Source organism: Sciurus vulgaris, assembly GCF_902686455.1.
Source record: "Sciurus vulgaris genome assembly, chromosome: 12".
Lineage (NCBI taxonomy): Eukaryota > Metazoa > Chordata > Mammalia > Rodentia > Sciuridae > Sciurus > Sciurus vulgaris.
Genome location: NC_136473.1, coordinates 102020202 through 102046940, shown reverse-complemented (window position 1 = coordinate 102046940; position 26739 = coordinate 102020202). Strand labels below are relative to the sequence as shown.

At 39.9% G+C, this 26739-nt stretch overlaps 1 protein-coding gene and 1 pseudogene across 2 annotated transcripts in view; one reads left to right on the top strand and one right to left on the bottom strand.

Moving 5' to 3' along the window:
• Window positions 1-22224, top strand: part of AXDND1 (axonemal dynein light chain domain containing 1) — a 113547-nt gene extending 91323 nt beyond the window's left edge. Inside the window, exons 19-25 of the mRNA XM_079105921.1 lie at window positions 117-213; window positions 8286-8396; window positions 10973-11104; window positions 12939-13043; window positions 17057-17139; window positions 17703-17962; window positions 21569-22224. Coding sequence (XP_078962047.1) covers window positions 117-213; window positions 8286-8396; window positions 10973-11104; window positions 12939-13043; window positions 17057-17139; window positions 17703-17962; window positions 21569-21648 — 868 coding nt within the window. The 3' untranslated portion in view covers window positions 21649-22224. The remainder of the gene's footprint in view (window positions 1-116; window positions 214-8285; window positions 8397-10972; window positions 11105-12938; window positions 13044-17056; window positions 17140-17702; window positions 17963-21568) is intronic.
• LOC306641426 (small ribosomal subunit protein uS2m-like) lies at window positions 917-1724 on the bottom strand (annotated as a pseudogene). The gene has a single exon. The product of its transcript is annotated as a small ribosomal subunit protein uS2m-like (transcript).
• Window positions 22225-26739: the final 4515 nt, after the last annotated feature.

Genomic DNA, 26739 nt, shown 5'->3' with positions numbered 1-26739 from the left:
TGGGCCTTTAGGGATACTCATCCAGACCATAGAGCTGAGCGTGTGTGATTTCTCCTTTCCTTGTGGTTGATTTGTTGTTCTTGCTATTGTTTTGTTTGGGTTTGGGTTTTTTACAGTTGTTGTAAAGGCATGGTAACAGCAATGGCTCTGAATCAAGCAGCGCATTCACAGAGTAATCCTGCAAAGGAGCTTCAGGAGCTGGATAGGATGAAGGTAATACTTCTTTTTTCCCCTTCATTTTGTTTTGTTTGGAGCAGTTTTTCAAGGTTTCATTGATTTACAACAAACTGTACAGATTTAAAGTATATAACTTTGTAAGTTCTAAAATATGTATATGCCCAGAAAGCAACCCCTGCAGTAAAAATGGGGAAGAGAGCCAATGCACTCAAGGTTCGTACACCCTGTAACCTCTCCTCTCAACCTCATCCTGTCTCCAGGCATATCTGATCCACTTTTTTTGTTTTTTCCTGCTCACATTTTTTTTTTTTTTTTTCGCTCAAATTCTGCCAGCTGCTTTGCTCAGCCTGACCCAAGCAGAGCTTCCCCGATGTTCATGCCACAATATCACAGCGTCCAACAGCCTCTGAAGCCAGGCTTCCGGGAAAGCAGCCCACCTGGGGAATTCTGATTGAGAACTGAGCTGGTATCAATCTTCCTGACACCCAGCGTCAAGGTGGAAACCAGGACTTCCCATGGGCCGGGGAGTATTCGTCTTCTAGCAGTCAAGGCACCCCGCTTCAGGCCCTAACTAGGCCGCTGGAGACTGCAGTTTGCCCTGCGTGTATGCCCCATGAAGATGTAGCCAAGTCTCAGGCTCAGCCCTGGGGTGGTCAGGGCTACTGAGTGCTGTCACTAACAAGAACCTAGGACTGAGAATGCAAGGGACTTCCAGCTCAGAACAGGCCTCCCAAGTGACTTAGGGCCGGGATCGTGGCACATCACAGAATAGACTTTTACTTCCATTTCTCTTTCTTCTGGGAGGAGGCTCAGCTGCCCCGTGGTCCCCCGCCCCTTGGGGCTCTGCAGTTGCTGCAGGGTCTCCAGCTGTCGCTCTTTCTCCTTGGCCTTGTTAATGACTGTCAGGAAGAGCCTGCAGAAGTGCTGGACAGACGGTGGGGAGCTGTTGCCAGGGATGTGGTAGGTGATGAGGCTGGGGTGCCGACTGTGGGGATGTTCATCTTGGCTGTGTCCCTCACAGCCACATGGGGCTGAAGACATCATTGAGAGTGTGCAGGAAGATGATGAGGTCAGGTAGGTGGTCTGTGGGGCCAAAGAGAAGTGGGGCACTGGTCAGCAGGCCACCCTTGAAGTAGGGCTGTGGGCCTGCTCACCGCGGCCTGGGGCCGTGTTCCTGGATCAGGTGTGTGAACTGCCGGTTGCGGCTCACAAACAAGATGATGCCCTTTCAGTAGGCCACATAGGCAGTGAAGTTCAAGGCCAGCTGGCGGTGCAAGACCATCTCTCCCAGGTCGATGATACCTTGGTCCAGGAGGCTCCCGAAGATGCAGGGCCCCACATGCCTGTGCGACAGCCGGCTTTGGGTCTGAGGTGCACATGGGCATCAAAGAGGCTTTTTGCAGAAAACTACTCCCTGACATTGAAGAGTCAGAGCATCTGAGGGCCTCCTCCAGAATCTCATGGTGGGCCTCACTGTCCTCGGGCTTGCGGGCTGCAGAGGTCAGGCATCTGCAAGTGTCCTGCAGGGGCCAGGTGTGCGCAACCATCAGGGCCAGCACCTGTCCGGCTGCACACCACGAGTGCTGTGGCTGTGGGCTCCAGACCTCTGGTCCACTTTGCAACACCAAAGATGATTTTACCTTTTCTAGAATTTATGTAAATGGAATCATACAGAATGTAATTTTTTTGGTTTGACTTTTTTGACTAAACATTTATTTTGAGATTTGCACATGTTACTTTTATCAAAAGTTGATACTTTTTAGTGCTGATTAACATATAATAGAATATACAAACGTATTTTATATACTTTTTATTATATGCTATATACACATATTTTTATTATAGGGACATACACAATTTATCCATGATGGGCATTTGAATTGTTTCCAATGTTTTATTATTAAAAGCAAAGCTTCAGTGCATATTTATGTACAGGTCTTTGAATAGACTTTTACTTCCAGTTCTCTTGAGTAGTATCTAAGAATGGAATGTATGTATTTTCTGGAGTGGCTAAAGCATTCAGCAGTGAAAGAGAGTCTCAGCTGCTTCATATCCTTACTGACACTTATAATTGTCAGTCTTTTCATTTCTTTTGACATTTTAATAGATGAATAGTGATATGTCACTTGGTTTTAATTTGCATTAATGACATTTCTTTTACCAATTTTCGGAGAAGAAATTGGTGCATTAGTTTAGAAAATAAAAAAAAATTACCTGGACATAATGACTAAAAGATTTTCCAGTTTATTTCACATAGTTAGCAAAGCGCTTTTAAAAAAATTCCAATAAGTATAGAGGAAATAAGCCTCATAAATATGGATGCTAAATCCAAATTTAAAATAGAAAATTTCATTTAGCAGAAAGTTAAAAAAAAAGAAAATGCTATGAACAATTAGGGTATTGTCAGAGTGAAACTACTTTACTATTTGAAAGTGTTTTTCCTCTAGGTGTGTTTCACTTCTCATCTGGGAGGTGAATGAAATATCTCAATTTCAGTTCTGGTTCTGAGAAGCTTCAGTGTGTTCTTCACAACAGACTGATGTGCCTCAGAACCCTGTACCTCTTGGAGCTTATAGTCCTCATTGCACATCTAGAAATATGCTTGGATCTTTTAAGGCTTGCTACATCCAGCCCCTATCAGTACCCACCCACAGAGATCCTGACTTTGGCAGGCTGGACCTGCCATGGAGAGTGGTGGAGATCCACTGTCAGCTCCCAGTCACACTTAATCATTATTTATTTAAAAGGGGGTAGAACTCTGTGTGGTGAGACCGTGTTTCCAGATAAAGGCAATTTTAGAATAAGAGGTTCAAGATGCTTTGGGGTGACTTCCCTATTAAAGTTAAGGCAATAGCAATATGAGGGACACTATGGTGAGGGACCATTCCTAAGGGTACCTTGGGGACCTGTACACTGTAAAACCATCTGTATTCGATTTTGTGAGAGCACTGTGCTATGGGCCATTCATTGCCTGTTCCACCCCAGGCCCTGATCAGAGGCTCATGACCTTATATCATCTCTATGAGGATCTGCACTTTCTACCAGTGCTATTTAGGTCCTCTGTCAAGCTCTTTCCCACTTACCCTCAAATAAATGAGGAGAATGTTATCAGATGAAGGTGAGAATCTAGTCTTATATCAGAAGTAAGATTCTAACTAATCCCATGCTCAAACCTCCTTTCTCTGAAGCAATATATGTGCCTGCAGCTGAGGTCTTTCAGGATATATAAAACTATTTAGGGGATTAGGCAGACACCCCCCCCCCCCCCCCCCCCCGCTTCTCTTGGAGTGCTTTAGCACTCTAAAGTGAGTGGCTAGTTTCCATGTTATTAAAGTTATCTTAGTTTCGAATTCATCACTGTCATCCCATGATCTCCTAGACAACCTCTATGGTATGTGAATCTTTGTGACGTCAAGTTCTGGGGACTCTTATGGCTTCATCCGTATCCCATGAGGTGTAGAGTAAAAGATGGTCTTCTGGAGAAGCTTCGTCTAATGTGGGTATACCGTGATGCTGTGGGCAACGCATTCTAGCATTTTAAAAAGCTACGTTCTAGACCATCATCTTGAAAACCTACTAAAGACTGGTATTAGGATGACTAGTGATAGTTTTCCATACTCTTGTTTTGAGAGTTTCTTTTCAATAAAGGAGATTCATGTGATTCTGGACAGAGCTCTGAAGTGGGAGGGCTCCTAAGTAAAGTTTTGGAGTTTTACTCCACTTTTCCAGCAAATTGACCTACATAAAACACAAAATTCAAGAAGAAATGGGGATTCTCCAGTTCCCCAAGACCTCTGAGCCAGTCTAGTGACTAATGATCCTTTTTACCTCACAGCTGATCCTGGCATTTCTTGATCCAATCTGAACTCCCACATTTGAACTCCACAGTTAAATTCAGGAGACCATTTTCCAGGAGGGCTCAGTCCCAGAGATTCTTCCTTTATGCCTGTTTTCTGAAAGGAACTGATATCTGTATATTATCTGCTCCACTTGGTTATGGCAATTGTTTGTCCTTAAGGTTTCATTTGAAGCTTGGAGACATTAAATTGGAGTACTGACTTCCAGTAAAAGTATACTAGTACTGTACATCATAGAGTGACTGTTAAAAACATAGAAATAGTCCCTAGATAGGTAGATGTCATTTAAAGTGTTTTAGGTTAACCATCTTTAATGTTCTAGTACCTAGAATTAGAGTCACATATATTCCTGGAGTTAGTTGTAGCCAAAAGTCAGTTTTAAGGGCTCCCACCAAAAGTCCTCAATTTTCTTGATATTGGCAGATATTTCTCTCCCACTCTTAGGTGCTGGTCTCTGTGTGTGTGTGTGTGTGTGTGTGTGTGTGTGTGTGTGTGTGTGTGTTTATCAGTTATGGCCTGATGAAATATCTTAGAGGGGTTGGAGATTTAGCTCAGTGGCAGAGCACTTGGCCTAGCACTCACAAGGCCTGGAGTTGGAAGGAAGGAAGGAAGGAAGGAAGGGAGGGAGGGAGGGAGGGAGGGAGGGAGGGAGGAAGGAAGGAAGGAAGGAGAGAGAAAGAGATCCTTCCAGACCACCTATTCTTTGTTCCCTCTATGCTATTCTTATCCATCTCTACCCTGTGTAATCTGTCAAGGCCATCCATCTTGGGCTGCAGTATCCTCCTTTATGGTCACCCAAGGAACTTCTAGTTCCAGGATTTAGCCTTCCAAAAGCAGTATGACTTTGAAAAGTAGTATTAGAAACCTGCCTCTCATGATGTTCCAGCAGGTAAATTCAAGAAAGTTTCAGCTCTCCCTACTGGTACCCCATAAAAGACCATCTCCTACAACCTTCTGTTTCTCCTTTTTTTGATCCACAACAATGAACTTAACATTTAGGATCACTTCTTACTTCTTAAATCCTCCTTCACCCTAGAAAGTAAATTTTAGTCCTTTAACTTTTAACTTTTTACCATAAGTATTTATTAACACAATGCTGAATCAGACTTTATTAGAATTAAATAGGAAAAATATTCATGGAAAGAGATTTGTGTTTATAGATTAGGCATCCAAGCCTCCAAGCCACCCTCCCCTATACCTCATGAAAGGTGATGTTGAAAGTTTTGAAGGAAAACCTGCTTAATTCTGGAAACCTTAACTCTATAGATCACTGTAAAAGTTTCATTAAAAGACTCCTAATAATTTTCCTCCATCCAAACTTGTCTTATGAAAGCATTTTCCATGTCTCAGAAATTTGTAAGAGAATGACTAGGATCTGCTTCATTGTGTGCATATTCAATAACAGAATGGTGAATTAACTCTGAAGAAATAAAAAAAAAATTAAATACTATTAATTTCTTAAAAAATTAATAAAAGCTGCTGGGCACAGTGACACATGCCTATAATCTCCACAGTTTGTGAGACTGAGACAGGAGGATCACAAGTTCAAGGCCAGTCTCAGCAAATTGGTGAAACCCTATCTCAAAAAATAAAAAAAAGGCCAGGGAATGTAGCTCAATTGTAAAGTGACTCTGGGTTAAATCCCAGCACCCCCCTGCCAAAATAAAATAAAATAAAATGATGCCTTGGTTCTAGGTGTAATAAAGAAGGTAAATAATATATTCATCAAATATTATAGCTGCAAGAGTCCTCAAAGGTAATGGTGGAATAGAGGCTTACATGGGTTTAAAAAGAGCTGATCGTGTACACCTTCGCAACTCCACATCTAGTGACAACATTTGGAACTGATGAATACCATGGACGTTGTGATGGTGGGAGCACTTATATCATGGAAATTAGCATTTGTGGGGCTGGGGTCATGGCTCAGTGGTAGAGCGCCTGCTTAGCATGTGTGAGGCCCTGGGTTCAATCCTCAGCACCACATGAAAATAAAATAAAGGTGTTGTGTCCACCTACAACTAAAAAAAATTAAAAATTAAAAATAAAAAAAGAGAAATTAACATTTCTGCAAATCAGGGCTCTCCCCCCACCAGATGGTCGTTAAACATTTACCAGCTCACGAATGCATAAGGGTCACCTAGAATAAACCACCAACTTCATTTTAAAAAAATAGATGAGGACTGTGAAGCATCTACTCAAGAACTCAAAGCTAATTAGGTGAAGTTAGGAATAAAACCAAATACTATCATCTGCCTTTCCAGTCCTCTTTCTGATATGCGGTAAGACGTCATACTAAACCACTGAATCCTTTAATGTAAGCATCAGGGATGCTAACGTGATGTTTAGCTTTGTGTCACTATGACCAAAATGTCCAACAAGAACAACTTCTAGGAAGAAAAGTTTATTTTGGGCTCATGGTTTTAGAGGTTCAGTCCACAGTTGGCCAGTTTCATTGCTTTGAACCTGAGATAAGGCAGAACATCATGGTAGAAGGGTGTGGTGGAGGAAAACTATCAGCTGATGGCAGCCAGGAAGCAGAGTGAGCTATGGAGGCACAAGGAACAAATATAAACCCCAAGGGCACACCCCCAGTGACCTACCTCCTCCAGTCACACCCTACCTGACTGCAGTTGCCAACCAGGGCACGAGTCCTTTTAAATTATTAATCCACCAGTTGGCTTAATCAAAAGTTTAGGTTATATTACCCTAATATAATCATTCTACCTCTGATCATTGCTACATTGTCTCCTGAGCTTTTGGGGGACACCTCATATTCAAGCCGTAACATGTGGTAGGCTTAATTTTATTTCTATGGGCTTCAGTTTTCTTAATCTGTAACCTAGCGTTTGGGATATGAGTTCTTAAATTGTTTGGTCCTGCTATTTCATAATAACTCCATGGTGAAAAATAAGGGCAATAACAAGAGAAATATAAGGCATATTACTGCTCTTTATGGTTAATTTCAGAAACCTAAAGTGGGTTATGATTTCCCTACATGGTAACACCTTTTGATTAACCAGATCTTCTTTCCCAGAGAAGATGACATTTTCTGCTTCTCACTGCTTTTACTAATAAGGAATAATGTGCCTTTAAAACAACAAAACCAGATTTTAGGAGTTAGGAGATCTTGGCAAATATAGTTTTACCATTTACTTTAGTTGGATGAGGTCTCTCCCATCTCATTATATAAGGGGTGTGCTTCAAATCTTAATCCATTTGCTTTATTGAAAACAACCTCAACCACATTCAACCTAAGTCTGTTTCTGGATTTTCTATTCTTTTTTTTTTTAGTTGTACATGAACACAATACCTTTATTTTATTTATTTATTTTTATGTGGTGCTGAGGATCAAACCCATTGCCTCACATGTGCTAGCTAAGTGCTCTACCACTGAACTACAACCCCAGCCCCCCCTAGATTTTCTGTTCTTAACCATTAATTTTTCTAAATGGGTCATTACCATGACATTTTGTTTTTTGAGCTCTTTTTTTTTTTTTGTACTGGGGATTAAACCTGGGGGGCACTTAATCACTGGGCTACATCCCCAGCCTTTTATATTTTTTGAGAGAGTCTTGCTAACTAACTTACCCAGTCTGGCCTTCATTTTGCAGTCTTTCTGCCATAGTCTCTGAAATAGCTGGGATTACAGGCAGGTGCCACTGTGACCAGCTGGGGATAATATTTTTATAGTGGTTAAAAAAACACAGACCACCTAGATTAGAATTCAATTATGTTTATATATGTCCAGGATATTGAACAAGATATTTAACTGTTCTATTCCTCATCTTTAAAAAAATGAGGATAATAATAGTTCATACTTCATATTGGGAAGTATCAAATTAGTAAATATATATACAATTCTTAGAGTTTGGCATATAATTAAATACTAAGTAAGTGCCTGCTATTTCTGTTGTTATCATGCAATCATTGTTGAACTGTTCAGTCACATACAATTTATCAGGGTAGACCATTTAAAGTGTTAGTAAACCCAATCATTCTTCTGCATCTGGTTTTATGGCAAATCACCACACCTTATCCTGTTATAACCCAGATCTCAAACCTGGTCAAATTCCATGTTCACAGTAAATCACTTCTGAACCCATCTTTGAACTGAACTAGTACAAATTTAATTGAAGGGAGTTATGTTTAGAGAAATCTTACTTAGTTCTTCCTTAATAGGAGTGAGTGAATGATTGAGTTGGTTTAATCTTATATTTTCCTACATAGAAATTATCTTGTATCTCTTCTCAGAGTGAATGTTATGAGTGGATCAACACTTGCACTCACCTCCTTTCTCATATCAAAGGCAGAAAAGTGAATTTATTGACGTCTGAAGAAAAAGAGAAACTACTTGAAGAAGAGGTATTTTCATATAATAGCATTATTCCATTTATGTGATGCCTGGGGTCTGTCGTTATTTGGGTCATTATTCAGGTCCTTCCTATATTTTAGTAGATGAGTTTCAAGGAACTTTTTCCACTGAGTGTTACAAATCCTCATCATTTACTCTTCAGAGGAGAATTTGATCAAGAGCATTGGCAACTTTTCTCCCTTTTAAGAAAGAGAATTACCTACCCAAACACCTCCCCTCACTTTGCTGGCATGTGATTTTTTTTAAAAATTTGTCCTTTTTAGGTATGCATGATAGTAGAGTATATTTTGACATATTGTACATACAAGGAGTGTAACTTATTCTAATTAGGATTCCCTTCTTGTGGTGGTACATGATGTGGAGTTACACTGGTCATGTGTTCATATACAAGGTTAGGAAAGTTATGTCTGATTAATTCTGTCCCTCCTAGTCCCCTCCCACCCTCCCTTCCCTTCATTCCCTTTTGCTGATATGTGGGGAGGTGGGGAGGGGAAGAATAGAAGTCCATTGGATTAGACAAATGGCAGGTGATTTTTTAATCCTACTTCATAAGGGAAGAACGGCTTCCAGGTGCAAGCTCCCTGCTACTTCCTCAGACTCCTGCTTCTGTACTCACCCTTCTTCCTCCCCAGTCTTAGTCTTTCCATCTGGTTACTTCTTCCTTTGGGCATTTAATCTCCTGTCCAATGTCTTCTGTCTTTTCTATCTTTAATGTCTTTCTCTCTACTGGTTCCATTTTATCTATCTAAAAGCAATCTATAAACATGGTCATTTCTCCCATTCTAAAATATATTTCCTTTGATCTTTCTTCTTCTCTACTACTTCTTTCTTTCCTCCCCATCATGCCCACTTTCCATTCCATCACAAACACTTTAGTTAAAACTCTAAAACTACTTGACGGTCATCAGTGATTCCTTATTGCCTTCTCTAATCCCATTTGTTTTTGGTGAACACTATTAGAACATTATTATTTCTGTTCAACTAAACAGAATATGTGTACTTTATCTTTTTCTACCCACAGGTCCTAATTCACTCTTTTGGGTTAATATAAACAAGACTGATTTGCCTTTCACATTACCGTATTCCCAGCACTTGAAAACATCCACATCCACCTAATTCTGTTTCTGGATTTTCTATCCTTATCCATTGATTTTTCTATTAATGGGTCATTACCACAACATTTTAATTTTTGAGGCTTTCTGATACATTTTCATATCTGGTATGGCCAGTCATTCTCATTGATCTTTTTTTCCGGGTATTTTATTGCTGTTCTTGCTCATTTATTCTTCTGTTTAATTTTATCATTTAGCTCTAGACAAATATGACTTTTTAAAAACTGAGAATGTTAAATTTGCATATTAACTTAGAACACATTTATGATGTTGGGTTGTTTTACCCAGGAATAGGACATGAGATATAGGATGTCCACTTTTATGCCTTTGGGTGAGTTCTTTATTCTGCCCAACCTCTTTCTATGACTAACTTACTGTCTTACTGTCCTAAGCTCTTGTCCCTGCATCACTTTGCAAGTTTCACTTTGGAATATGATTTACTTCATTGACTTTAAGTCTTATAACTGTCAATTCTCTATCTTTAGCTCAAATCCCTCCATATTTTCAGGCACTTACTGGATATATATACATGGATATCTCAGCAATACCTCAAACTCACATAGCCTAACCTGAACTCATGCCTCCCCAAACGTGTTTGTCCAACTTTGTTCATTATCTCTGAATGGCATCATCATCTATCCAGTGGCCTAAACTATAAACTACATGTCATTCAAGATGCACCTTTTCCCTAACCATCCATGTCCATCTTGTCAATCACTAAGAGTTACCTCTTCTTTAAAAATAGTTTTAGATGTCGATAGACCTTTAATTTATTTATATGCAGTGCTGAGACTTGAACCCAGTGCCTCACACATGCTAGGCAAGTGCTCTACCACTGAGTCACAACCCCAGCCCGAGAGTTAACCTCTTAAACATCTTGAGTCCTCTTCCTTTTCAATCCTGCAACTTCTATTATTCATTCCTTTCTCCCTTCCTTTTTCTTCTGCACTCTCTTTCACTTTCTCCCTCATTTCTTTTTTCTTTTTATTTTTCTGCCTCATTACTTCCAGGATCCAATCTCCATAACGTAACCATCTAGCCTGTCCTCTATGATTGTGTCCTTGTCCATTTACCTCAAAGATTCTATTCCACTGAACTACTTTTGTTTTCAAACTAGTCATTTACATGCAGAATTATCTGCCTAGAACTCCTTTGTGCTTTCTTCCTTCCTTTCCTCAGACTACAAGAAAAAACTCAGACATCTCCTCCAGAAAAACTACTTGATCAACCCTCTCTTTCACCCCTGGCTACTACTTGGTCTGCAGTAGGTGCTCCTACAGCATAACTGTGTGCAACTATAGAATTTTATTGTCCACAAAATTGTAAGCTTCTTTAAGGGAGGGTCCTTTCTTACCACTGACTTAGAATCTAGTTGCAGAATTAACACTCATTTAATATGTTTGAATAAATAATTACAGACAGTAAGCTATAATTATAATATCATGTCAACACAGGAAGGTATAAAAGACTTCATTGAGCCTGAAATAGAGAAGCCTTCTAAAGAGAATGAAGAAGAAAGTAAAGAGAGAAAGGAATCTCAGGAGGAAGCGGAAGAGGAAGAAGAGGAAGAAGAGAAAGCAGAAGAGGTATGATTATTTGTGGGGAGTGGTAGTGGTCACATGTAGTCCAGCTACTAGGGAGACTAAGGCAGGAGAATCATTTGAACCCCAGCGTTCAAAACCAGCCTGGGAAACATAGTGAGGCTCCATCCAAAACACAAAAATAGGTAGGTTATTTAGTATTATTTCCTTCATCTTTTTTCTTTCTTTCTTTTTTTTTTTCTTTTCTTTCTTTTGGTACCAGGAATTGATCTCAGGGGCACTCAACAACTGAGCCACATCCCCAGACCTCTTTTGCATTTTATTTAGAGACAGGGCCTCACTTTTACTGAGGCTGGCTTTGAACTGGTGATCCTTCTGCCTCAGTGTGCCTGCCCCCACCAGCCACTGGGATTACAGGCATGTGCCACCTCACCTGGCTATTTCCTTCCTCTTTTTAAGGAACAGACAGATAAGCCCTGAGCAAAGTAGAAGTAGACCCTCTGGAGTGACCTCTTCCTTCCTTTCCTCATAGATCTAACCAATTACCTGTGCCCCTCTGTTCTCCTTTCTGAATCCAGCCATTCTTTATTAGCTGCATTCACTCCTGTCCTACTAACTGTGCAAACAACCTCTTACCCTGGTGCTGTTTCTTTGTCCTTCATTGCCAAATTTTTAAATAGCAGTTTAAATTCCATATCTCCACTGATTCAGCTCCCCTTGCTCTCCTTCTCAGTCTCTACATGCTGATACATTTGTAGTAATAAAACCCCTTCATGGAATTTGTATTATAATAAAAACACAATAATAACTACCAATTAGTGAGTTCCCGTCATGACCTCTGCATGTTATCTCTTACCTATACAAAATAACTTTAAGGTACAAAAAATTGAAGCTCAATAGGTAGACTGTGTTACCCTAAGTTATATAGCTTTAGTGACAGAACCAAAGTTCAAACCCAGATGATCCTGGCAAGAGAGCACTTGCTGATTCTAGATTGACTGCTCCTGTCTTCAGCTTGCATAACTCATAACTGCCTAATACCATCTTCAGTGCCTTGATTTACTCCCAATGTTCTGTTCATATAGTTTATTTTTATGTGCTGCTGAGGATCGAACCCAGTGCCACACACATGGTAGGCAAGCGCTCTACTACTGAGGTATAGCCCCAGCCCCTCTGCATGTACTTTAAATGCGGCCATGAAAAGACCTTGTCCTTGACCTTTTACTCATCTAAGGACAAGAATAAAAATATTGTACAATACCCAAGACTCTTTTGATCAGCAGCTTCTGTGTTATTTCTGGTAAAGTGCTTGCCACATAGAAGGCCACCACCTTTCCCTTTGTTTACATAATATTATTAAATAATTTTAGAATAATATTATTGCTATTATTATTATATTATTATATTTTATTATGAATATTATTATTATTATTATTATTATTTTTGCCTGTGGACTTGGTTCAGGCCTTTCCCTCTCTGTTTTATAAGCACCTATTCAGCCTCCAAATGTCATTTTCCTAGTGGACACTTCTGGGCAGCATTTCTGGGCAGAGTACAGGGCCCTTTTCCTAGATGCACACAGCCTTTGGGACATACCTTTGTGCTAACAGTAATCATGTTGTGCTTTCTTTGCTTTATTATCTGTCTTCCCCGCCATACTTCCTGAGGACTGGAAGAAATCCTGTTTTTCTCAGAATGATCTCCCTTGTCCCCCTCTCCTCATCCCTAGCAATTTGTCGGCGTTTACTGTGTGGAAGGTTTCAAAATGCTTGTTTAAGAGAAATGGGCAATCGAGGCTTCGGACCCGGCTCCAGGTAGCTTGACTTGCCACTGCGTTGTCCACCAGCTGGCTAACAGGTCCTTGGTGTCTGTGTTCCAGATCCCTTCAACATCTGCCGAGAAGGAAGCAATCATTCGATACATTGGGGAAGATGAAAACGTCTATTCCAAACCTCTATTGGAAGTGTATGCATTGTATTCCTGGGTACGTGGCTCAAACCCAACTAGGACATTTAAAATGAACATCATGTGAAAATGATATGAATCTTGCATAGCTTTTTTTTTTTTTATTGTAAACAAATGGGATACATGTTGTTTCTCTGTTTGTACATGGAGTAACAGCATACCATTTGTGTAATCATACATTTACATAGGGTAATGTTGTTTGATTCATTCTGTTATTTTTTTTCCCCTCCCACCCCTCTTTTTCCTCTATACAGTCCTGGACCAGGCACTCCTAAGTAAGGTATTTCACAAATTTCTTTTTCTTCTACCATCATCCCTGAAAACCTCTCATTTCGTTATCTTAACTTTCCAAAAACTTCTCATTCTCATCTTTAAGCCTCATTTTAATGTCAGAATTTCATTCCTTTCCCTAGTTTATGAATCTCTTGGTCAATATTTGATCAATTTTTAGGCATATTCAATTAGAAGATTTTATTTTTTCTGTCATTTTTCTTTCAGTTTTTCTGATCCTTCCTGGGTGATTTATTTGGAAAATAATACAGTAGTTCCTCCTTATCTGTGATTTCACTTTCTGCAGTTCCAGTTATACCATGGTCAACCACAGTCTGCAAATATTACATGGAAAATTCCAGAAATAAACAATTCATAGTTTTAAGTCACATATCATTCTGAGTAATATGATGAAATTTTACATCATCCTGCTTTGTCCTGACCAGGATGACAATTACCCCTTGATCTGCATATCTGTACTGTATGTGCCATCAACTGCAATAGCTGCCTTGGTTACTAGATTGACTGTCACAGAAGCACAGTGTTTATATAGAAGGATAGGCACTGTTATGGTTCAGATGTGTTGAAGGCCTGATCCCCAGCTGATGGCACTATTAGGAGATAGGAGATCTTTTAGGAGGGGGACCTGTTGGAAGGAAGTTACGTCACTGGGGACCTGCCCTTGAAGGGGATATTGGGACATTAGCTCTTCTTCTTTCTCTGCTTCTTGACTACCATGAGGTAAGTAGCTTTACTCCACCATGTGCCCCCAACCATGCTGTTCTGCCTCACCCCACCCAAAGGCAACAGGGCCAAGTGACCATGAACTGAAACTTCTGCAGTCATTAGCCAAAATAAATCTTTCTGCCTTTAAAAGTTGTGTTTCTCAGGTATTTTGTAACAGTGATACAAAATTGACTAGCACAGGTACTATCTGCAATTTCAAGCATCCACAAGGGATCTTGGAAAGTATCCCCCATGATAAGGGAGAACTGCTGTGCTGTCATTTATCAGTCTCAACCAGCAGCATGTAATATGGCTATTTTTCATACCAGGGATGCAAGGCTAGTTCAACATATGGAACTCAATAAAGGTAATTCACCTTATCAGTAGACTTAAAGAGAGGAATCACATGATTATCTCAACAGATGCAGAAAAAAGCATTTGACAAAATTCAGCATCCATTCATGTTCAAAACACTAGGAAAACTAGGGATAATAGGAATATACCTCAACATTGTAAAAACTATGCACATTAAACCCAAGGCCAACATCATTCTAAATGGAGAAAAACTGGAAGTATTCCCTGTAAGAAATGGAACAAGACAGGGATGCCCTTTTTCACCACTTCCATTCAACATAGTCCTGGAAACTCTAGCCAGAGCAATTTGACAAAAGAAAGAAGTAAAAGGGATACAAATAAGAGTTCAGACTATCCCTATTTGCTGATGACATGATCCTATATTTAGAAGACCCAAAAGACTCCACCAGAAAATTTCTATAACTCATAAATGAATTCATCCAACTAGCAGGATATAAAATTAACACCCATAAATCAATTGTGTTCCTATACACCAATGATGAATCAGCTGAAAGACAAATTAGGAAAACTATCCCATTCACAGAAGCCTCAAAAAAATAAAATACTCGTGAATCAATCTAACAAAAGAGGTGAAAGACCTCTACAATGGGGGAGGAGGGGAAGAAAACAGAATACTAAAGAAATAAATTAAGACAACCTTAGAAGATAGAACGATTTCCCATGGTTTTAATATTGTCAAAATGGTCATACTACCAAAAGCATTATACAGGTTTAATGCAATTCCTATTAAAATTCCAATGACATTCTTCATAGGAATAGAAAAAGCAGTCATGAAATTCATTTAGAAAAATAAGAGGCCCAGAAGAGCCAAAGCAATTCTTAGCAAGAAAAGTGAAGCAGGAGGTATCACAATGCCAGACCTTAAGTTATGCTACAGAGCCGTAGTACAAAACGGCACCAAAACAGACATGAAGCCCCATGGAGAGAATAGACAACACAGAGGCAAACCCATAAATCCAGTTATCTCATGCTAGACAAAGGAACCATAAACATACATTGGAGAAAAGACAGCCTCTTCAATAAATGGTGCTGGGAAAACTGAAAATCCTTTTTTTTTTTAAATTTATTTTTATTGTAAACAAATGGGATACATGTTGTTTCTCTGTTTGTACATGGAGTAAAGGCATACCATTGGAAATCCTGATGTAGCAGAATGAATTTGAACCCGTCTCTCTGCACAAAACTCAAAAGTAGATCGAAGACCTAGGCAGAGACCTAGAGTAGACTAGATCAAAGACCTAGACCAGAGACCCTGCACCTACTTGAAGATTACATAGGCCCAAATCTCCATTATGCCAGCTTAGGAACTGAGTTCCTCAACTAGACTCTAAAAGTGCAAGAAGTAAAATCAAGAATCAATAAATGGAATGGATCCAAACTAAAAAGCTTCTTTGCAGCCAAGGAAACAATCAAGAGTGTGAGGAAAGAGCCTGCAGAATGGGAGAAAATCTTTACCACCTGCACCTCAGAGCATTAATCTCCAGGACATACAAAGAACTCAAAAACTTAACACCAAAACACAAGTAACCCAATCAATAAATGGGCAAAGGAACTGAACAGATACCTCACAGAAGAAAAAATATGATTGGTCAACAAATATATCTCTAGAAATTAGAGAAATGCAAATTAAAACTACACTGAGATTCCAACTCCAATCAGAATGGCAGTTATCAAGAATACAAGTAGCAATAAATGTTGGCGAGGATGTGGGGAAACGGTACACTCGTACGTTGCTGATGGGACTGAAAATTGGTGCAACCATTCTGGAAGGCAGTATGGAGATTCCTTAGAAAACATGGAATGGAAAACATAAGAAGAGAGTAAAATGTCTAGAATACAAATGAAAACAATTCATACCATTTCTCAGGGTTTAGAAAAAGGTAGTGCAGTAGCAGTAGCACACATGAGTGAGGGTGAGGCCCCCACAGGACTTTGTTTGGTCCCCTGGGGCCCTGCTTCGCCTATGGCAATCTGGCTACACACCTAGGCCTCTCATGTCAGCTGTTATGTGGGATTTCCTTTTATTTGCTTCTGATTGGAAAAAAAAAACAGGTAGATTTTTAAAAGCTCATACTTCTGGCAAAATATAATATTCATTTAGAAATAGGCTTATACTTTTTGCCTCTAATTTCCTCTCTCACTTTCCTAATACATTGTTGTCAAGAATATATCTAGATCCAAAATACAGAGGTTATTTTTTCCCCATTTTTTTCTCTTCCTGGCAAAATTTATACCTTAAAATGATTTTTATGATGTTCTGTAGGAATTTTTAAAAATCTTATTGGATTTTACAATGTTATGTGCCATGTGAAGTAAATTATTAATAATAAGATAGATATGGTTAATTTCTTTGATCTATTACAAAAACATGTTTACCCTTCTTAGTTTTTAAATCTTTGTTCCTTTCTTTTTGTTGTTATTGTGTTTCCTGTGTAACTCTAGTGAAATTTATGTCTAGTGAAATTTATGAATAATTTGGAAGCTGCTATTTGGTCACAGATAATCCCTATTATTTTTTGGTGTTAATGATATGCTTACTCATCTCCTGGACAAATATGAGGAGTAGAAAATGAACATTTTGGAAGACTTAATTTCCTAAAGAAGTAGAGTAGTAACTGTTGGGACTCTCATTTCCTTCATATCATGCATTTCCTTTGTCAGAAAGAAGAAGCTGAGCAAGGTACGTTGGCTCAAAAGTATCTTGAAGCATTGGCTGTAATTGAACATATGCAGGAGAAGTTAAAGTAAGTATGAGGCAGAAAATGAAAGCCACTGCCCGGGAGGGTTTTCTGAGAAATCCACATTTCTTGGTTTACCTTTGATTGTCCTGCCTACTTTATTCTTATTAGTGGGGTGAGTATCTCCTAGTCTTCTGCTAGAGGCAGCAGTAAATGATAGAGCTGTGGAAGGAACATTTAGACTCACCCCACAGAGGTGCAAGAAAAGAAGAGGTGCTGTTAGATTCAGTTTGTTGGATCACATTAATTATGTGAAGCCCAAATTAATTACTAAAAGTGACTTTCCTGACTATTGATGAATAATTTCAAATACCCAAAAGTTGGATTTCACTGAGGAATAATAAATATGTTATATTCTTAAATCACAGCCTGATTGCAACTCTAACATTAGGATCCACAGTGGCTTCAATACCCTGAATTCTTGGTTGTTCATTGACGTTCCTGCTTTTCCTGTGTTTGCACTCTTGGGACACATTCATCCAACCCCACTGCCTTTTTCGCATGGTGAGTTTTTATACCTTTTCAACACATTTCATTTTGTTTATTTCTTTGGACATTGTCCACATCAGGGAGGTTGAGAGCAGAGCCAGACTGGCAGAGGAGAAATTTGAGGAAGTACATGAGAAGCTTCATTACACCCTCATAAAAAATAAAGATCTAGAGATGGAACTAGAGGAAATACTCAGGATTAGAAAGGAATCAGAACAAAAAGAAAAAATTGAAAGAGAAAAAGAAGAGGAGGAGAAAGAAGGGGAAGAACAAGACGAGGAGGAGGAGGATGAGGAGGAAGAAGAAAATAGGTCAATGGAAATTTCCTCAAGAAATCAAGGTAAGATTTGCTTTCTCATTTTGCTTTATTTAGGTTGTATTTATGAAAGGAAACTAGACTGGGCCACAACTATTTTAAAAGAACATCATACCTTTAGTGCTGATCCACTAATCTATGCTTCTGATGCGTTTCCACGTATATTTCACTGGCTTGCTCAGAACAACCCACAAAAGGAAACCAAGTAACTAATGCTAGTGGACAAATAAACATGACATACAATTTTTACTTAACTGGCAAAGGTTTTTTAAGTGAAATAAAACAATGCTGATCATAAGTACCAACATAGTTGTTTTATAATGTTTTTATTAGTGTTTTACAGTTACACATAATAGTGGGGTACATTTTGACATAATCATACATTCATGGACTACAATTTGCTTCATTTTGGTCCTCTCTGTTCTTCTTTCCCTCCCCTTTTTTCCCCTTCCTCTACTAGTCTTTCCTCTATTTGCCTATTGATTTTTTAAAGTAGTGCTTTACAAATAAGCATAAAGGTGAAATTCAATTCATATATGTACTTAGTATAATTTGATCAATTTTTTAAATATAATTTGAGACTAGGGATATAGCTCAGTGGTAGAGTGCTTGCCTACTATGCATGAGGCCTGCCAAAAATAAAAATAAACATAATTTGAGAGTAGGTATGGATTTCCCTTAAAACATGCATATACTTGTACTTATAATGTCACTCTTAAAAATCTAGCCTAAAGAAATAGCTGGTGTGGTGTCATGTGCTTATAGTCCTACCTTTGGGAGGCTGAGGTGAGAGGATCCTCTGAGCCCATGAGTTTGAGATCAACCTGGGCAACAGTAAGACCTCATCTCAGTCATCATCATCATCATCGTCCTGGGGTCTGGGTATGTACTCAAGGGGTAGTGTGCTTACCTAGCATGAACAGTTAGAGTGCCCCCCAAAATCTTCAATATTGAAAAAAATTTAATGTGCAGAGGTGTTTGGTATATTAATGTATGTAATGGGAAAAATAGAAACAACCCACCTTTTTACTCATGGGAAAATGTTTAAATCATGCTATCTCAATATTCTTGAATATGCAACTATTAAAATGGTGTTTACAAGGAGTGTTTAGTAACATGGGAAATTTTTATGTTAAAATATCAAATGCAAGAAATAGGATATGGCTTTTTTTTAATGTTAGAAGAAAAGACCAAAAAGAAATATGACCAATTATTGATAGACATTGTCTCTGGGTGATGGAAGTTATTGAGGATTTTGGTTTAATGTTTTGGTACTTGTTGGGTTTTCTATGATTTAAAAAATTTACTTTTAATTCTACAGGAAGAGGAATTTGACTTTTCATTTCTTATCTCTATGTAGAGCTAATCTGCCCACAAGCAGTTCTCAATATCTTCAGTATCAGACTATGTTTTATTTTTGCTTTTATCTCCAGCCTGTGGTCTGTTTCCAGGACAACTCCTGGTGCAAGAGATTTTACTGGGAATATATCTACTTCTGTTTTCCTCTGTTACCTCAATCTCATCCCCAGCAAAAGCCATGAAGTTAGCCAACCCTCACCACACCTAGCCCTGGGCACAGTGTTTGGAGAAAGAGTTTCAACTCAATTTTCTCTCCTTTCAACTCTGAACTGATCAAAATATAAATTCCAAGTGTGACTTTAGTTTTAGGTTTTGAATATATGTGAGACAGTTTTCATGAATTTAGAAAATTTCATCCTATCAAATTCTGGATGCAGCTTTAATCCCAATAATTTTAAAACTAGACCTTTCCCAGCTTTAAAAATATATGCATCCAAACCATACAATAAAAACTTCAAGTTAAACTGGAGAGATGGAATGAAGGACTTGGGTTTTGCCCATTTGCATAAAGCCCTTGAGGGTTAAGTTGTTTTAGTCAGCTTTACTCACTGTGACCAAAAGGCCTGACAAGGAAGATTTAGAGGAGGAAAAGTTTATTTTGGTTTACGGTTTCAAAGCTTCAGTCCATGGTTGGCCAACTCCATTGCTGAGGGCCCAAAGTGAGGTAGAACATCTTGGTGGACAGGCAAGGCAGAGGGAAGCGGCTCAGCACATGGTAACCAGAAAGCAGAAAGTGAGCTCCATTCATCAGGGATAAAATGTAAAACCCAAAGTCATGTCCCCAGTGAGCTATTCTACACCCTTCCTGCCTACAGTTAATTCTTATAAGTTGATTAATCCACTGATAAGGTTAACTCTCATAATCTAATAATCTCACGTCTGAACATTCTTCTTCTAAAAGAATTTTTGTACTTGTAGATGGACAGCTTGCCTTTATTTTATTTATTTTTATGCGGTGCTAAGGATCAAACCCAGTACCTCACACATGCTAGGCAAGCTCTCTGCCACTGAGCTATAGCCCCAGCCCTGAACATTCTAGCATTGTCTCACATATGAGCTTTTGGGGAACACATCATATCTAAACCATAACATAAATTAAACCCAGAACTAGACATTTTAGTGATTTAAGTAGAGGTTAACTATGTACAGTTGTCTCCAACCTGCAAATAGTAACCTATAAAATTGCTACCCTTCCCCCTCCCTTCCAGGCTCCACCATCAAAGTCATTGCTGGGGGATCAAAAGGCAAAGATGAGAAGCTTTGCAAAGCTTAGGATAGCTGGCTCCTAAGCAAGGCAATACTCATGTCAGGCAGGTGACCTGAGCAGTTTCTCCCCCGAAATCCCTACAGCTAACATTTCTTAGTGTTAACAGGTAGCCCTTTAAAAGAATTCAGACACCTCTGGAGCACTCTGATACTGCTATATTGTGTGGGTTAGTGCAGTGAAATCACTTTTTTCCTGAACATTGTACAGTGAAGGAATGGAAAATTTTATTAGAGTGAAGAAAAGAGCATGTGGCTGTTGAGTAAAGAAAAAGACCTGGACAGAGTAGGGGAGCACATTTATTTTTTTTGTCTGTATATTTATAATTAGCAAATCATTGTACAGTAAGTTGTGAGTGGAGAAAGGGGATATGGTTTAGTCCTGGGTTCCAGTGGCCCTGTGATTGTGTGTTGGGAAGACACTAAAAGCAGTACACATTGTGAACTAAGGTGATCAAAGGTGGCATGGAGGTGGCAGCAGCCAGTCTGTGGGATTTAAATTGGGAAGCTGGGTATCATGGAGCCACTTTTCATGTCATGCCAGGGAGAGCGGGCTTAATGGCTAGAGGCCTCTTGTGCCCGTTCCTGGGATGGATCTCGTGTTGGGTCTGTACTCACATGGTCTGGAGAAAGAGGGCCGGCTGGAGACCACAGAGGGGTGCAGGAGTGGAGAGGGAGGATTCTGAAGATTTAACTCTATTTGAAGTTTTTCCCATTAAACTTGAGATATGACAAGAGGAAGGAGGAAATAGTCTTTCTCTTCTTTGCTTCTCAAATCACATAGTCCCCTGCCCCAGGACCTAGAATGCAAGCAATTAACTGACCACACTTAAACTTTGGGAAATGTGTTCAAAATCTCAGTAACTAATGTGGAGTCAAACTTTTGGCGCAGAGCTTGTCTGTGTTACTCAGGCAGAATGGAATTTTAAAACTGCTTATTAAAGTTAAAAGCCATAGTAATTATAAGATATTATTACTATGATACACTAATTGTTTTTGTCTTTTTAGAGGTACAACGCAAAGAGAGTACTTCCAGCGTTAAAGCCAGGATCCATACTAAATCCAGTACCAAGACCAAACCCAAGTAGCATTCATAGTATGCTGGGGTTCACAGTGGCTGTATCCACTAAACACACCCAGATACCACTAAGCCAAAGAGCTGACATGTGACTCAGTTGGAGGACTTCCTTTGCAACAGCTCTTAGAAAGGTCCCAGTGTACAACCCAAGAGCATTTTCTCTTTAAAATCACAGCAGTGGCTATGGGGGTCAGTGCACTAGATTACTTCCCAGATTAAAAATGCTTCATACAAAAGTGCGCTAGCCTCTTCAATTGATTTCCTGAGAGGTGTGTGAAAAGTACCAGTTTCTTTTTTTTTTCTTTTTAATTTGTATTTTGACATCTTATACACACATGGAATATAACTTCCCATTCTTGTGGTTGTACATGATGCAGAGTTACACTGGTGTATATTCATATATGAACATAGCAAAGTTATGTCCAATTCATTCTACCGTCTTTCCTGTTCCCAACCCTCCTCCCTTCCCTTCATTCCCCTTTGTCTAATTCGATGGATTTCTATTCTTCTCTACCACCCCCTTATTGTGTGCCTTAGCATACACATTCCAAAGAGAACATTCTTCGGCCATTGGTTTCTTTGGGATTGACTTATTTCACTTAGCATGATAGTCTCTAGTTCCATCCATTTACTGGTAAGTGCCATAATTTATTTATGAATAAAGTGAGTAATATTTCATTGTGTATACTTACCACATTTTGTTTATCCATTCATATGTTGAAAGCCACCTAGATTGATTCCATAGATCTGCTGTTGTGAATTGAGCTACTATAAACATTGATGTGGCTGTGTAAAAAAGTTCCAATTTCTGTTAAAAAAATAATAATAATAATTCTTTTCAAAAACTTTGAACTCTGCAGAAAAGACTGTCAAATAAAAGGCCTTATTTTTTCAATTTAGAAGAGATGATCCTGATAATGCCCTTAGGTTTCTGTAGCATTTTCAGATTTCTTCTGATTTTAGGCATTCTTAAGATTTTTCTAGCCTTCACAATAACCTGACAAATAGGCGGGGAAGATAGTTATCCCCATTTCTCAGAAGATGAAACCAAGACCCAGAATGGGACTAAAAGGAGTCCGGAAGTCACAAAACTGATTGGTATGAGCCTGCAGCTCACTGAACTCTCATCTACACAGTTTGACCAGGGCTTGGCTCAGAAGCTTCCTTCACAGGGACCTGTGTTGCTAAAGATTTGTCCAGAGTCTTTTATTACCCCTTTGCTCTTTTCATGAGCCCAAATCCATCTGGACAGGACAGGTGGATTAACCTGCCGAAGAAAATTGCAAATGACAAATGGATGTCACCAGCAGTCATTCACAAGGGCTTCCTTCTGCCTCATGGCTCCAGGCTCACTTGCATTGCTTATCTCTCTGGCTCCATGGTGAGATGGCTTGTTTTGACTCTACATATTTTGTATTTCTTTGGAATTATCTTCTGGAATTTTAGTCCTTTGCCTGATTTTTCAGCCTTAGAAGACCCCTGACTCCAGAAGGTCCAGCCTTATTTAAACCTTGGGTTCACCATTGCTTAGTATACCTAAGCAGTATACTAGATGAAGTCTGATCAGTTTCACTCTACCTTTTGGGAAAGAGTACATGAGATTCTTCCAACAGTCTGTCTGTACTCCTGGTCCAGCTAAAGCCTTTGGCTCATGCTCAGCCAGCCCTACCTTTGCTCCTTGCCAAACAGGTACCTAGCACATCTGTGGGCTTAAAAATTGTTTTTTGCATGATTGCAAAAATTTTTTTAGATTCCCACTTCATAAGAATAAATGGTCATTTCCACACAAATTAGTAGTACCTCTCCTAAATCTTGCCCCTTAGAATGTATCAAAGAGGCATGTCAGCTCCATCAGATAGATGGCACCATCTCTAAATGCTAGGGTTATGTTTATTGACACTTCAGTGACAATGAGGTGTTTGACATCAAGGTTCTATGTTATTTGGGGTCATTTGGTTCTGAACCACAGAAACTCACTCTTGAAAACCCAAGTAAAAGGGTGATTTATTGAAAGAATGTTAGGGAGCTCAGGAAATTGAAGGAAGTCTTGAAAAACCAGGTAGGGACAGATAGGAACCAACTGATCTTAGATTATCAGACACAATAATTGCTTCACCATCCTACCTCAGTACTACCATGAAACAAACTCCAATAATTTCTTCCATTCTTCCATTATTCTGCCAAAGACTCAAATTCCAAAGTGAGAAAAAGGCTACCTTGTGGTCACAAATCACCATGGATGTACCAGGGATGGTGAGAAGACTTCAGGAATCTTTCTAACCTCCTCTAAAGGAAGGACATACACCTTGCTCTACTGTTCCACAAGTTGGAAGGCATATGAGGAAGAAAATGCGCCCCTGCTTCATCAGGAGGGTGGGGTTAGGAGGACATAGTGTCTGGTGGTTTAAAAGAAAGTGTGGTATGGAGAAGCATCTGCACTGCCGCTCTCTGCAAGTTAACCCAGGCAACTCCACTCTCCCTATCAGCTGATTTGTGGGAGGTTGTAGATAGGCCTTGAGATCCTGCCATCCCCTCTCACGGTCTCCATAGAGTGGAGAAAGTAACTTACAGTGGTATCAGGGTGTTAAATGAGGCAGTTGTGTGCATGTTAAGGAACACCAGCTACTCTCTGCTCAGATGCCAGACAGAGCCATGCTGACCTCATCTCAGGAAAACTGCCTTGGACCTTCAGTAGAGAGGAGGTGATTGGCTTCATTTTTCACACATCTCTGGGTCTCATCCCCCAGTCTCAGTGGTGATGTGTTCCGTGCTTCTGGAGCTGAGGTGGTAGTATGGCACGGTACGTACCACGGTATATCTATGGACCTTTGGAAGTGCCGTGAGTTAGTTGCTCATCCCCCAGGCCTGGTTCTTCACCACATACCCGCACTTATTCCATGCACGTGGGTGCCATGAGAGTCTTGCCTCAAGATCTGGCCCTCCCCATACAGTTGGTCCCACTGACTTCATCACAGGAGAAGAAATACCTCCAGAGAAGGGTCTGGGGCATTCCCGAGGAGAGGGGGAACTCAAGACCTTGGGGTTCTTGGTATATGTGATGGAAAAGAATTTCAGTACTTGCCAAGTTTATTTAGAAAGTAAATACACATTCAAGGGAGAGTGCAAGCAATCCTAAGAGAAGGCCCTTGTTGGGGATTCAGTATTTACAGAGGGTCCAGGAGCAAGACTGGAGGTAGAATCAGGATGGACCCAGACAATTTCACACCAGTTTTCCTGGCACTTGCATATTTCCATTATTTTACAAGGGTTTGGGCCAAGGGCATGTCACTCAAAATTTACAACCATGCATTCTGTGTCTCAATGGTTCATGGAAATTTCCTTTGGGATTCAATACAACTCTTTTTCCTACATTCCTAAACTTGACCATGGTCAGGGCACTTGTCTAGTACTGTGTAGCACATGGTGACTGTACTTTCCTCTGGTTTTGGATGTGTTAGTTTTCCATCACTGTAATGAAATGCCTGAGACAATTTATGAAAAGAGTTACTTTTGGCCTATAGTTGTGGAGGCTCCAGTCCCTGGATGAGTAGTCCAGTTGCTTTGAGCTTCTGATGAAGCAGCACAGCATGCTGTGAGTGCACGGTGGAGCAAAACTGCTACCCTTGTAAGCCATGGGACTAAAGGAAAGAACATGAAGAGACTAGGGCCGCATCATCTTTTCCAAGGGCACATTCCCCATGACCTAAAGACCTTCTCCTGGGCCCTATCTCCTAAAGGTTCCACCACCTCCCAATAGTGCCACCCTGTGGAGCAAGCTTTCAGCATATGGGCTTTTGGAGGCCACTCATTCAAAAGTATTGGCCTTTCCTAGCCAGATATCAGTGACTCAGCTATTACCTGAAACACCTGTGTCTTACACTTTACTTGAAAACCGCTAGCAATTCTGCCTGCAGGCTCAAAAGCTCTAGAGCATTATCTGCATATTTTTGGAATCCCAAATAAGTATCTTACCTACCAGCAAGTATTTGCACAGAGACAGAGTGAGTTTCTCAAAAATTAGAAATACAAATGCTGTAGCCCTGCTGCCTAGGGCCTGCCTACCGGCAAGGCTGAAATACTGAGTCTGAGAATGATGCCTCTATAGCCATACTGGGATGAATCAATGCCTAGAGTTCATTAGAGCTTCCACCTCCCCCTCAGAAAAACGAAGACCTATTCTAACCAACTCTCCATAGTATCAAGGTCGTTTCCTATTTAGGATTGCTCAGCAAGTCTACCAAACCCCCTGACTGCAAAGATTAACTACAGAGAACAGGTTTTCAATGAGTGCAGCTTGTCTAAAATGGTATATCTAAGGATGAGAGCAATGGAAGGCAGCTTTCCAGAGGTTCCCTAAGCAGTCCCAGTGCGCAGCATGGCCCTTTGGCCTGGACAGGGCTCTTGTTCTTGAATGGCCAATGAAAGGGTCCCTGCAAGGATGGGCATCAGCTTACATTTGCAGGGTTTGGGCCCTCCAGGGGCATCTGATTTGGCAGAAGCACACTTTAGGCTACCTTTTTTTTTTTTTTTTTTAATTTTTTTAGTAGTTAATGGACCTTTATTTTATTTATTTATATGTGGTGCTGACAATTGAACCCAGTGCCTCACATGTGCTAGGCAAGTGCTCTACCTCTGAGCCATGTCCCTGGCCCATACCTCTTGACCAGACGTAAGAAACACAACAGAAGTGTGAAGATAGGACAAACAATTCCCACAATCTATCTTGCTGTGCAAACTGCTTTTTGACAAACAAAATGTCCGTCATATCTACTGACAACCCAGATGATAGAGTTGACAAAGTACTCCTGGTAATACATCACCCATTTTTCCACTCTGGCTATCCCACTCATAAAGCCCAGGCAAGAAAGGGAAGGAGTATGTGATTTCTTCTGTCCTGCTTTTGCTCTGCTATGATCCCAAATGGCTGACATTTGGGGAAACAAATGCTGGTAACATCCTAGTAAGATTCAAACACAGGAGACCACATGTACAAGTTCTGAAGCTAATTCTGTCCCAGAACAACCACCCCCGGAGTACTGGCCGTCAGGGGTACCTTTGAAGCATGGAAGCAGCATGTGGAATGGCAGGCTTCTAGGTGGGT